The 14559-nt window shown below is 42.1% G+C and overlaps 1 protein-coding gene across 1 annotated transcript; it reads right to left on the reverse strand.

Moving 5' to 3' along the window:
- Positions 1–526: 526 nt before the first annotated feature.
- Positions 527–12712, reverse strand: spata2l (spermatogenesis associated 2-like). Its single transcript, XM_052028301.1, has 3 exons — positions 12594–12712; positions 3610–3919; positions 527–3290 (listed from the first exon to the last, which is right to left on the reverse strand). The coding sequence occupies exons 2-3, from the start codon at positions 3916–3918 to the stop codon at positions 2256–2258; spliced, it is 1344 nt and encodes a 447-aa protein (XP_051884261.1). The 5' UTR covers position 3919; positions 12594–12712; the 3' UTR covers positions 527–2255.
- Between the last annotated feature and the right edge of the window lie 1847 nt (positions 12713–14559).

Genomic DNA, 14559 nt, shown 5'->3' on the forward strand with positions numbered 1-14559 from the left:
AACTTTTAAAAGAATGTGCAATTTACAGCAAATATCCCTTTTAAGGCACAAAACAAAAAAATGGCCCAGTTTTCCAGAAGTCATGACTATTCATCAATTTGCCAAAGGAATGAAGTATTTTCCAGGAATACATTAAGTTAACTTTTGTAAACAGAAAAGGCAAGGTGAAACACATAATGAATATTGTAACAAACTTCCCATCATAGCAAGAAACAGTCACAAAACAAAGCCATATACTCCTAAAAGTCAATGGGGCTATAGTGAAAATTCATAAAGTGAATGTTTGAATATCAAGAAATACCAGTAATACTGCAAAGGAAATTGCTTTTAATGTTGCCAGAAAAAGTAGTAGTCAGGATAATTTCAGAAGTGTACGGAGGAAGACATTAACAAGAGGAAGCACAAGTCAACTAACAGGAAACTAAAAACAAACTAAAAGCTTCCATAGATAAAATATCAGCAAAAGTTACTGTTACTGGCGGGGGGGGGGGGGGGGGGGGGGGGGGGGGGAGGGGGGCGGGGGAAAGCAGTATTTTTTTAAAAAATGACAAGAGATTGAAAAGGTGTGGTTCAGAGGGTCCCAGGCTTCCTTGTATAGGAATCACTGAAAATTAATGCACAGTTACAACAATTAATTAGGAATGCAATTGCCACATTGGCTCTTATTGCAAAAGGATTTAAGGACAACAGTAAAAACCTCTCACACCAATTCTATATAGCCTCAACAGACCATTACCAGCCTGGTCTCCTTACCCAAAAAGGAGGGGTATACTTGCAATAGAGAGAATGTCAAAGGTTTATCAGATTGATTTCTGGGATAATCCTGCAAGGAAAGATTAGAAGAATGAATGGTGATTTCAATGAAAGAAAATGTTTACAAGGTTTGGCAGGATGGATACAAGATGATGCTTCTCCTGGCCGGGGTGTCTAGAACCAAAAGTCAAAATTCCCAAGGATCAGCCATTCTAGGCAAGCAAGAAGAAATTTCTTCACCTAGAGAAAGCAGTGAATCTTTAGAATTCTCTATTTTCTTTAGGGGCTCAGTTACTGAGTACATTTGAGGCAGATTAAAATCAAGGGAAACATACAGTATCAGGTTCTTAAAGTGACCAACCAGCAGAACAGGTACAGAACTACTACTGCTTCTAAATGTTCTTTCCAGAAGGAAATCAATCATAGTTACTATTAAAATGTGTGGCTGTCAAAATGAATGAATTCTGTTACTGTTGGCGTTTAAACAGTACCAACTACTGTTGGTACCTCAAATTTGGATTTGTGCCAAAACAGAAGCACAGGTTGCTGAAACCCTGGTTGGGATGATGGGTGACAAATCTCACTTAAAGTCCAATGAGTTTGGAACAGGTTCTTTTGATACCAAACATCAATTCTTATATTAAAATAAGAAAATACATTACAGTCAAAATGTTTTCAGAAGCAACAATTTTACAAAGAGCCACTATTTTAGTAGAGTTAGAGGAAAGAAAGCATGGAAGTTTCAGGAAAGGATGAGCAGTGGCAGCTTGAAAGACACCAGACAAGAGCAAATATTGGCAAAATTGTCAGAGATCCTCAGGTTTTACTGTGTAAACATGACAAGAACAGGTGCAGCCTGTACACCCTCAGAATGAGGGAGAGCTAGAAGCTGCTGTCAGTGATTCCCTTCTCACTGTATACCATTGCAGTGATCAGAATTAATCATAGAACCATGATGTCATCAGAAGTTCCATCTAAAAGCAATGAGATTTTAGGCCAACAATATCTTTTTGAAGCTCTAAAGTCATGTTTACTATGCACATAATATTTCTTCCTTGTTCTAATATCAGTTGCTTGTGGATATGACTGCTGTACTCACACACAGTTAACTGTATTTACATTTGGGAAATCTAAAAGAGGAATTGACCCAAAAGGAGAAGAGCTGTAGATTTTAATTCTCTTTCCCCTCCCCCTCCCCCAATAAGTTATCCCAAACAACCAATATTAAAACTTGTAAAATTTGACTCTGCACATTGCCATAAGTATCAGGCACTTCCAGATTCAAACAGCTTAATACAAAATGACAATCGTTTATTCAAGTTTGGAAAATATCTGATCAGAGACAACAATTTTTATTAATATAAGAGAATACATTACAATCAAAATGTTTTCAGAAGCAATAATTATACAAAGAGCCACTATTTTACTGATCCATCACATAACTCACTTTTTTGCAAGCCGTTCAGTTTTCACCATAAACTGGTAATGGGTGTCAAAAATAATCAGGGTTTGAACTTATTAAGCATTTTGTCACATTTCTTACACGCTAGTTCACATCTGTAACCACAGTATGAACACATACACATGCCACATTCATTACAGATATGTGTTGGTAAATCGTAACAAATCACACAGGCTGGATCTATTTTTAATATACTTGCATGTGATGATTGGCCCAGGTTATCACATGCAGCTTCAGCCTGTTGGGGATAAACAGAGTTTTCACCGTCAAAAAATGTGAAAGGATGACCTGTACAATTTTTCATACTGTCACATGAAATGCTATGAGCTGTGCAACATGTTTCACAACAGTAGCGAACTGATTCACCACCAGCAAGGCAGTAATGCAATCTGTAATTTTTCAGATCCAAACCATTTCGAGCTGTATGGAAGTTACTAATAGAATTTAACTCAGGTCTGTTTTTAGGTAGACCTTGAGATTCCTCCAGTTTACAGTCATTAATGTTCAAAGGAGGAATACACTCAGTACCAGGGATTCCAGTAATGTGTTTGCTGCAAGTATCATCCTTATACTGATCACTACTGGAAGACCTGTACAGTCCATTCATTGCCAATGGGATTGTACTTCCATTGTATTCCCACTGGGAAGAAGAACTGGTTTGATTATTTGCATTAGAATTAGGTCTTAAATCCACATCAATATCTTCTGCAGTGTAGAAAGATGGCAGTGTTCTTTTGAATTGATTTTCTCTCTCGGTCTCAGCAGCAGAATAGGTCAGGTTTAGCTTTTCCACACAACTATCAACACTGATCATTAATTTTCTTTCCCAAAGTAATTCTTTAACTGAAATCTTATAGTGGTCAAGTTTTCCCACTACTTCCAACAAGATTTCACATTCAATTCTTGCAACAAAGAAGTCAAACGCTAGCCTGCTCAATTGCAAAGAATCTGGAAGATCCTTCATTTCAAGTTCAAGGTTATTCTTCAGCTTGTAGCCCATTTTCTTAAAAATTCTTACAAGGTCTTCATTACAGATTGTAGGTTTTAGGTGGTACACATAGGCTCCTGAAAAAGTCTTTAAATTAAAAAAAAGAAACAATACGATTAAGATTTTGGACAGGAGTGTTGAGGGAGGACAGAGATATACAGAGAACTGTAACAGCAAAAAGTTACATCACTTGTCCCAGTAGAGGTAAATTAGTCAACAATTAAAAGTACCCAAATTTTAGACTTGCACATAAAGATGTAGCAACAAATAAGGCATGCTATTGAAGTATAATGCTAATATCATTTTTGTTGAATATTTAGAGCATTTAACCCCTCAAGTTGTTGTAGCAAATTCTGTGAATGCAGGACAACTTAACTGGCAAAGTAAAATTTAATAACAGACTTACTTTTATTGTTCTGAACTCTTTTCTCCAGGGGTACAGAAAGAGGTTGACAGCAGCCATTTCCAATAGTTCAAAAGCCCCAATCAGCTTCTTGAATATATTTGGGTAATTCTGTGACCTTTGCAGGGATGTGGCAATAATTTCATGCACATCAACCCACAGCAAGGTGGCCAAATCTGCACCCCTTTTTATTAACCATTGTTTGATTAGTTCTTTTAATTCTTTATCATGGCAAATTCCATTGTGTCCCAAAGACGAATCTTCACAAAACTTCTTGTATTGTTCAAAAAAACATTGCAGTCCAGTGGTCATTCTGAAAGAAAAATCTAACACCATTTATTCTATTAGAGTACTTTTTAAAAGAAGTACATATTTGTTTACATTGAGGATCTCAAAGAATACATGGCCAAAATAAGACAATTAACAAGGATAGAGGGTGAACTTTCCCCACTTACTAGTAAAAATAATAAATCACTTGGATCCATTTATTTTAATACAAATATTTAGTTAAGAATTGGAGTCTTATTTCTCTTTCCCCCAAACCACTTAGGCAATTTATATTTTGGTACACATTAACATTTAACAATTAAACTCTAGTACAAACAAAATAGTCATCTACATTTCCAATCCAAAACTCACAGCAGCGACTTTGTGGCACAAGAAAGTGCATACACTGTTAAAATATTGAAAGCACTTATTGATGATAGAACTTTACAAGGTATCTTTATTAGTTACATGTACATCGAAACATAGTGAAATGCATCTTTTGCACAGAGTGTTCTGGGGGCAGCCCAAGGGCTGTTATCAGGAGCTTCCAGCACATCACGGACACCAGCCTCCCCTCCATGGACTTTGTCTATACCTCTCGCTGCCTTGGTGAAGCAGTTTGTATGATCAAAGACCCCCCCCCACCCGGGTCATTCTCCCTTCTCCCCTCTCCCATCTCCCATCAAGCAGATACAGGAGCCTGAGGACACATACCACCAAGCTCAAGGACAGCTTTATCCCACTGTGATAAGACTATTGAATGGTTCCCTTCGTTCAGATGGACTCTTGACCTCAATCTACCTTGTTATGACCTTGCACCTTATTGTCTAACTGCACTGCACTTCCCTGTAGCTGTGACACTTCACTCAGTATTCTGTTACTGTTTTTACTCTGTACTACCTCAGTGCACTGTATAATGAACTGATTAATATGAACAGTATGCAAGACAAGTTTCACTGCACCTCAGTACGAGTGGCAATAATAAACAAATACTTGGTTAATACTTTGCTTTTCATAATGTTAAAAACTTGCACATTGGGGGAATGATAAAAAAGTCAGAGTCATAGAGCGATACAGGCCCTTCAGTCCAACCACTCCAAAATACCAACCACTGTCCACCTAGTTAGTCCCAATTTCCTGCATTCGGCCCATATCCCTCTAAACCCCACCCCTTCAAGTGCTTCTTAAATGATACTATTGTACCTGCCTCAAACACTTCCTCTGGCAGCTTGTTCCATATACTCACCACCCTCTGCATGAAAAAAAAATTCCCCTTCAGGTCCCTTTTAAGTCTTTCCCCTCACCCTAAACCTATGCCCCCCCAGTTTTGGACTCCCCTACCCCGGGGAAAAGACTGTTACCATCTACCTTATCTATGCCTCTCATAATTTTAAACTCTTCTATAAGGTCACCCCTCATTCTCCCATGTTCCAAGGAATAAAGACCTAGCTTGGCCAACCTCTCTCCATAACTCAGGCCCTCTAGTCCTGGCAACATCCTTGTAAATCTTTTCTGCACTCTTTCCAGTTTAACCACATCTTTCCTATAACAGGGTGACCAAAACTGTACATAGTACTCCAAGTGCAGCCTCAATGACTCATACAACTGCAACATAACGTCCTAACTTCTATACTCAGTGCCCTGACTGAAGGCCAGCGTGCTAAATGCCTTTTTACTACCCCGTCTACCTGTGACGCCGCTTTCAATCAACTACACACTTGTACTCCTAGGTCCCTCTGTTCCATTACACTCCCTAGTGCCCTACCATTCATAGTACAAGTCCTACTCTGGTTCAACTTTCCAAAATGCATCACCTTACACTTATCTGTATTGAAATCCATTTGCCACTCCTCAGCCCACTTCTCTAAATGATCAAGATCCCCGTAATCTAAGATAACTTTCTTCATTATCAACAACACCTCCTAATTTCATATCATCTGCAAACTTACTGATCAAGCCTTGTGCATTCACATCCAAATCATTTATATAAATGACAAGTGTCCCAACACCAACCCCTGTGGCAGTCTGCAGATGCTACAAAACTTGGCCTTCTAGTTAACGGCAAGGAGGAAAGCTTTAGACTGCAGGAAGATATCAATGATCACAGAGGTGCCTTGGAGTATACATCTACATATCCTTAAAAGATAGTATGACCAGTCAACTGGTGGTTAAAAGAGCACACAGATGTTTTCCTTTATTGGCCAAAAATTAGAGTAGCTATGTTATACTAAACTGTGTACAATGCTGGGGAGATCATTAGTTGGAGTACTGTACACAAGTTCTGGTAAACATGCTGCAGCAATGATGTGATTGGATTGCAAAGGTTGCAGAGGAGATTTAGTGCCAGGGTTGGAAAATTTTAGCAACAAGCATGGAGAAACAAGGGCTGCTTTCTTTGGAATGGAAACCCGGGGCAAATTAATTGAGATGTATAAAACTGAGGACTTTGCCTAAATGAGAAGAATCTATTTCCCTTTGTAGAGGAGTCAAAAAGCAGGGTGCATAGGATTTAAAGTAATTGGTATAGGAATTGGAAGGGAGATGTATTGGAGAAGCAAAGTCTGATTAGGGACAGTCAGCATGGCTTTGAGAGGGGCAGATCGTGCCTCATGAGCCTGACTGAATACTTTGAGGATGTGACAAAGCACATTGATGAAAGTAGAGCAGTGGATGTGGTGTACATGGATTTTAGTAAGGCATTTGATAAGGTTCCTCATGGAAGGCTCATTCAGAAAGTCAGGAGGCATGGGATCCAGGGAAACCTGGCTGTGTGGATTTGGACTTGGCTCACCCATAGAAGACAGAGGGCAGTGGTAGATGGAGTGTATTCTGCCTGGAGGTCATGACCAGTGATGTTCCTCAGGGATCTGTTTTGGGACCCCTGCTCTTTGTGATTTTTATAAATGACTTGGATGAGGATGCGGAAGGGTGGTTTAGTAAGTTTGCAGATGACATCACGGTTAGTGCTGTTGTGGATAGTGTAGAAGGTTGCAACAGAACATCGATAGGATGCAGAGCTGGGCTGAGAAGTGGCAAATGCAGTTCAACCCAGAAAAGTGTGAAGTGATATACTTTAGGAGATCGAATTTGGAGGCAGAATACAAGGTTAATGACAGGACTCTTAGCAATGTGGAGGAACAGAGGGATCTTGGGGTTCACATCCATAGATCTCTCAAGGTTGCCATGCAGGTTGATAGGGTTGTTAAGAAGGCATATAGTGTGTGGGCCTTCATTAGTCAGGGCATTGAATTCAAGAGCAGTGAGGTAATGTTGCAGCTCTATAGAACTTTGGTTAGACCACACAGAATATTGTGTTCAGTTCTGGTCACCTCATTATGGGAAGAATGTGGAAGCTTTAGAGAGGGTACAGAGGAGATTTACCAGGGTGCTGCCTGGATGGGAGAGGAGGATGAGAGGTGACTTGATAGGTGTTCAAGATAAGAGGTATAGATCAAGTGGACAGTTAGAGACGTTTTCCCCAGGGGAAAAAATGGCCAACATGAGGGGGCATAATTTTAAGGTGATTGGAGGAAGGTATGGGGGGGGGGGGGGGGGGGTGGTCGGTCGGGTCAGATGTCAGAGGCAAGATTTAAAAAAAAAGAGTGGTGGGTGCGTGGAACACACTGTCAGCAGAGGTTGTGGGGGCAGATACATTAGGGACATTTAAGAGACTCTTAGATAGCCACATGAATGATAGAAAAATGGAGGGCTATGTGGGAGGGAAGAGTCAGATAGATCTTAGAGCAGGATAAAATGTCAGCACAACACCATGGGCTGAAGGGCCTGTACCATGTTGTAATGTTCTATGTGGAAAAACTTCACTCTGAGGCTGGCATGGGTCCGGGACACTGCATCAAAAGTTGATACTGGCAGAAACCCCCATTACACAAGGGGCACTTGGATACATACTTGAAGAATCACTCTGCAACCTGAGATTAAGCTGGACAGCTTTATTCCAAGCACTGCAAACATGAAATCTCAAATGCTCACTTCCTTTTTTATAACTTTTTCCTGATTCAGTAAATACTCAATGGGCCAATGGATTTTCCGCTATTTAAATACCATTCTTCTGTGAAGTTGCTCATAGAGGGGAAGAACATTTCATTCCATCTACCAACTTATTCCCCATTTACTCATTATCCTTCTGTAAACTATAGTGTTCTCCTCATCCATTTGTGTGCCCTCCACAAATTTGGGTACCATGGATTTGTTTCCTTCCTCCAAGTTATGAACATAAATATAGAAAAACAGTTGTGGAACCAGCACTGGCCCCTGCACCACCACACTGGTCACAGATTGCCAACCTGAAAATGGCCATCTTATCTATACTTACTGCTTCCTGCCTTTTAGCCATCAATGCCAAGTTGTTACCTCCAATACCACGACCTCTTATGTTGAGAGTTAATCTTTTGTGAGGCACCATGTCCAATGTGTACTGGAAGTCCAAATGCTATACATCAATTTCAGATTAAGACTTCAAAAACTCGAATAAATTTGAGTGGCCAAGGACTGGTGACCAGGCTGCGGAGAGCAGAAGCTAAAGCCCTGTTCATGGGCTGCCCTGATAGCTTACATTATTAAAAGGTCTCTTACACCCATTTCTAAATGTTTGATTCTCAGAGACATTTAAAAGCTTGTTGACAAAAAAAATTAACATTAAAATTAAAAATTCAATAAACCCACTAAAGATGGCAAAACCCATTCATGCTCACAGCTGCAAGATTCAGTGCCCAGTCCAGGAACAGAGTGAAAGGTGAATAATTCCCTTCTTTCAGGCCAGATTTTTACACTGGCCATCTCCTCTCTGTCTTTCAGTCTAGTTGAAGGGTCTCAGCCTGAAACATCCACTGTCCATTTCCCTCCACATATGCTGCCTGACCTGCCCAGTTCCTCCAGCTTTCTGCCTACTGCTCCAGACTCCAGCATCTGCAGTCTCTGGTGTCTCCAGAGTGAAAGGTGAGCTGTGCCATTGTCCATCCTCCTATACAAACTGTACTTCAGCATTGCAAAGCATGGATGCTCATGCCCCAAACAGATTGACTCATGTACGGCAGCTAGCTGGCAGGGACCATCAGCATACTTCAGCCCAATGTGCACAAAATAAATCTGAGTAACCACAGCAACATGGTCACAAGGCTTGATTAACAGGTGAATTACTCTAGTCTGATTACACCACCGTCACGATGTGAAGTGCACATGTAAACAAGCACCCAGACCCACTCTGCTGCCAAAGGAATGCAGCTCACCTAATAAACCCTGGCCCACTGCTCCCCTCCTGCCTTCCACCTTCCCCTCACCCTCGATTCTTCCCATTCCCCAATCTTTTCTCCTCTGGTGTTCCCCTCACCTGCTCCCACCTATCCTCAGGCAAGCTTTACATCATTCCTTATGCCCCCCTCCCCTCCCACTTCTTTCTTACACCCTGATGCTTCTCCCCATCCCCCCCCCTTCCTTCTCTGCACCAGCATCTTTCCCCCTTTATTTCCCTGCCCTCCAACCTCCACAATTTTTCTCTTCTCCCCAATGCTGTCACTCCCCTCCAAAGGGGAAAGAACACTCCCAACAAGTACCGTCTCCAAGCAGCATTTTCACAGCAGCAACCCAGGGCAGGGTGCAGGGCAGTTGGTGGTGATCTCAGGTCAACAACTCATTGGTCTGGCACACAGTCGCACTCTTGGCCACACACCTGCCCCGTCTCCAAGTGAAATGCAAGTATTCTAACAGCAGATTTTTCCTCTATTCTTCAAATCTGAAAGAAGCAGATGAGACTTTGGTTGAATGCCTTATTCCATGGGGGAAAGAGAAATTTCCCATTGGGGTGTGCAAGAGAAATTCAGGAAATAACATCAACCACTATAGCACTTCTGACCTCACCTCAAAAAAGACTGCCAATAGAGAGGGACTGTGAAGCAATCTTCTCAAATTTGGCTCCCTACTGAAATTCATCTGCCCTTACGCTTGCTACATGTTGGCATCCAACAAATGAGTTTACCACAAAGCCAATCTCAGTGCAGACTGGTATCAAACAAGGGTGCATCATCACCCCATCACTTCTCAAGCTTCTTCACCACATTGCTGCACCTCACCATCAACAAGCTTCCTGCTGGTGTGGAGTCAATCTATCTGACAAACTGATCAATCTATAGCACCTCCGTTCCAAAACCAAAGTGACCCTAACTTCAGTCATTGAGACGCAGCATGCCAAGGACACTTGAAGTGCTATCTCCATGCATGTATTCAAGTTACAATGAAGCATTTGACAGACTGGGGCTTACATCAGCAAAACAAAAGGTCCTCTGCCAAATTGTTCTTTCTGTACAACACCGTGCTCAGACAATGGAGGCTCACAACAAGACATGGACCACTTCCCACATTTCAGGAGCTTTTCTTTTAGACCATTTTCCCCAACACTGAGGCACTGATTACATATGGTTGGCTCTGTAGATAGTCCACATCATTCACATTCTTAACACTAGAAACAGACACTATTCCTAACCTTTCATGACAGAAGATTACTGGGTGAACAGAGGAAGTGATCAAAGGATGTTCCCAAAGCCTTCTTGTAACAGTGTTGTAGCAAGAGAGGAGCAGTGGGCAAGAGGGGAGCAGTGGGCAAGGGTTTGGTGCCCGAGCTGCATTCCTTTGGCAGTGGACTGGGTCTGTGAGTCTGTTTACATGCACCCTTCACTTAGTCATAGGAATCCCCACCAAAATGGGGGAGCAGCTGTGGGGATGGCATTGAGAACCCAAGTTCAGTTATTGGGTGCACAGAGTAGTTCAGCATAAATGCCAAAAGGAACACACCACCTTGCAAACCACCCACTTGCATCCCCTGCCCCACCAGTGTCAGTCTGCAGGTCCCACATTAATCCCATACTGGGGTGGAAGCAAGTCATCCTCACCACAAGGGACTGCCTGGGAGGAATGGGGAGAGAGAGAGAGGGTATATTAATATGTCCATTAAATCACCTCAACAGTTACAGCTTTTAAATTATTTTCTGTTTTAAAAAACTGACAACCTGCTGCAGAGCTACCAGTAGAGCAGCCTGTTGTTTTTAATCAATTAAAAAAAAAATCACTTCATTAAGAGTCTGGTAACTATCACAACATGCAGGCCTGATGAATAAACTTGCCATCTCCTGTTCCCAGGATTAATAGGCAACAGCATTTGGCATTTTACCAAAGGGCCCGAGGACAGAACTAATTTCACAGCATAACAAACAGAGTGTTGCAAGACCAGTAGAAATCACTGGTGACTTTATGGTAGATGCTGATAGTCTGGCTCTGTTTCTAGTGCAGAGAAACTGAGCCAATGACTCAGGGTACAATTTAGGCATAAAGTAACAGTACTCATATTTGTCAAATTACAATATGCAAAAACAGTCAGGGGTAAGTTGTTTTTAAACTCAGAGTGGTGAGTGCGTGGAATGGGCCGCTGGCAACGGTGGTGAAGGCGGATACGATAGGGTCTTTTAAAAGACTTTTGGATAGGTACATGGAGCTGAGAAAAATAGAGGGCTATGGGTCAGCCTAGTAATTTCTAAGGTAGGGACACGTTTGGCACAGCTTTGTGGGCTGAAGGGCCTGAATTGTGCTGTAGATTTTCTATGTTTCTAACTAACCCCTCATGACTGTTGGTTCATAGATAAAAACTGCTGAAGATACCAGTCCAAACATCAGCATAATGAACACACCCACTAAATGCCTTCAACTGCATGTGCCTTTGCGCTCCAATAACAACAGAGACACAAACTCAATAACCAGAAGGCAGAGTGGGGGAATTGAAGATTAAAACACCCAAAATACCTATTTGGAAATATTGCAAAGACGTTTGTTTTTATTTTAGCCTACTCAAAATTGTCATTGATACAATTTGGTCTATAAAAATTGATCTCAAGATAAATTGCTTCTTAATACACAGTGCAAGGGCAGGGCTTGTATGTCAATTGATGCCATTTTTCTCTGCACATCAGCATAAAGTGGCAAGGTCACTCTGGAGTCACCCTAAGCTATAGAGCATACTAGTGAGAGACCTTTGCTGGGACTCTCCACATTCACGGCACGAGTCAATTCCCAGAAGCAAATCCAGTCTCCAACACCAGAGAAGGACATTCCCCATTCTATGGCTGGATTCAAAAGGTGGATAATAAGGCACAATAACTGGACAAAAATGACTAATCTTTGAACAAGTTGGTACCCAACTTATTTCCTCAGTACTTTTGAATAGTGGGGATGAGGGAGGAAAAGCATGGCGATAAGTTAATTCTCAAACATATTTGCCCCAAGAGTAGAAGAGTTTTGGAGACCTACTGGGCATCCAAGTGAAAACACTTTATAACCTACAGCTCCGGCAACGACAAGTTAATTTTTTCCTTGTACAAATAGTGAAAGCGGTTTCACAGCCAGGGTGCCTTTACGTCACTTTCACTGCTGTGCCAACCAAGGTGGTTGTCGCTATCTTCACCAAACGACATGAAGCCTTGGCCAGATGTACAACAAGGATGGATAAACGGAACGGAAAGCGAAAGCCCCAGCTTTCCTGCCCCAATATTAAGCACGCAAATTAACCTCACTTCCTGAGTTTCAGTTCACATTCAGAAGTTAGAAACTTAACCAGCTATCAATGATCCATACCACTCGAGAGTTAAACGACTTCTCCAAGCACGAAATAGGGAGCTTGATATCGATCATCCGCCACTGAACGTTCCTTTTAAACTCACCTGCAGGTGACCCCCCTCACAGTTCTAGCCTCAACTGAAGAGGAAGGAATCACCAAACACAACTTCTGAACGAACCAGAAGCGTTCAACGAAGCTGCTGAAAGTGCTTCTCCCCGTAATGCACGTGATGAAGACAAGCCTGGCCTCCGGCAGATGACTGGTGCATGGGAATGATTGACAACTCACGTCCCTTATCATGCGCTGGGAGTTTGAGAGTTGTGTTATTTTGGGCCTAAATCAGTGTTTATGTAGGTAATTCCTTCTTAAACTTAGGCTTGCAGCCACTATGTTTACTGACTTACTTAGTTCATGGAATATGGATTAGATAGAATTTATAGCATTAGGCACAGATGGTTAGTACATTCTCTTCAATACTATAGCATCTCACCTGATCCCTTTTTGACTTTCTCTTTCATTTTTACTCATTTGTGTACTTACCATTTTTGCTTCAACCACTCCTTGTGATAGCAAGTTGCACATTCCCAATGCTCTTTGGGGAATTCCCTACTGGATTTCTTGGTGACTGTCTTACATCCTTCCCAACAGTGGCAACATTCCCCTTGTGTCCTTTCTATCAAAACCTTTCATCATTTTAAAGTCTTCTATTCAGTCATCTCTCGGCTTTGTTTCCTTAAGTGAAATAAGACCCAGTCTGTTCATCCTGTCCTGACGTGTGTAACTTTGAACGTCTCGCATTATCCTTGCAAATCTTCCTTGCAACCTCTCACGCTGTAAACAGATCTTCCTGTAGGATGCTTGCATGATTTTAACCTCTTCTTAATTCCTTCCTCCATAAAAAGGCCACAAGAAGGAACACGAGTAGGCCATTTGGCCCATTGAACCTGCGTTGCCATTCTTGGGTGGCCCAACTTTCCTCATCCACTTTCCTGCTCTATCCCTGTAACCCTTGATCCCATTACTAACTAAAAAAATCTATCACTAGAGTTTTGAAGAATGGGAGGAGATACTATTGAAATCTATTGTATCAGATACGCACCACCTTCTGTGTGAAAAAGTTGCCCCTCAGGTCCCCTTTAAACTCTTCCCCTCTCACATTAAACCTATGCGCTCTAGTTCTTGATTTCCCAATCCTAGGGAAAAGACTGTGCTTTCACCCTATCTATGCCCCTTATGATTTTATACACCTCTATAAGATCACCCCTTTTGTACACCTCTATAAGATCATATCCATATAAGATCTCCTATGCTCCAAGGAGTAAAGTCCTAGCCTGCCTAACCTCTCCCTTGAGTCCTTGCAACATCCTCCTTTAGATAGAAGACAAGACCCTGCCCTCACAACCCCACCTCCCCTCCTTACAGGCAGCATGTCTAGTCACAAGGTCATAGCTAGTGCAGTCACATGGGACTGACAGAAAGGCTGTGAGAGCAGAATCCAAGCAAGGTGCAGATTATGAAGTTGGGATTGGGGGCAGTGGCTGTAGAGGCAGGAGGAGCTTCTGATGGTGGCGGGGTCTAATCGTGTTTGGGGGAAGGAACTGATGCTGGTCACAGGGAGAAGATGGTGATCATGGTCACGTTTCAATTATGGCCATGGAGGAGATGGTGATTGGCAGGACAGGAAGAACACACGGTGATTGGGAATCTGATGATGGGAGAAGGGGATAGTGGGAGGTTGTGCTGGGGAGACCCACAACTGTTGCTTATGGATTCATTCACTGTTGTCCACTTTTAGTCCCAGTTTTCCTGAGGCCACTTGTGGTTCAGAACCAGATGACTGTTAAAATGAATCCAGCGAACTTACTAACAATGTCTAAATGACCAACCTGCTCCCTGCAAGCTGATTGACCGGCCATCCCATGTCCCATATCTGTTATAACCAGAAGTAGCTGGGATCAAGGTGGGTTTCACCGAGCACATGCACTCTCTCCACCTGATCATCTGGATCTCCTGGTTGCCAGCCATTTTAATTCTCCTCCTCATTCCCACACCAACATGTCTACCCTCAG

Source organism: Pristis pectinata, chromosome 13 (genome assembly GCF_009764475.1).
Source record: "Pristis pectinata isolate sPriPec2 chromosome 13, sPriPec2.1.pri, whole genome shotgun sequence".
NCBI lineage: Eukaryota > Metazoa > Chordata > Chondrichthyes > Rhinopristiformes > Pristidae > Pristis > Pristis pectinata.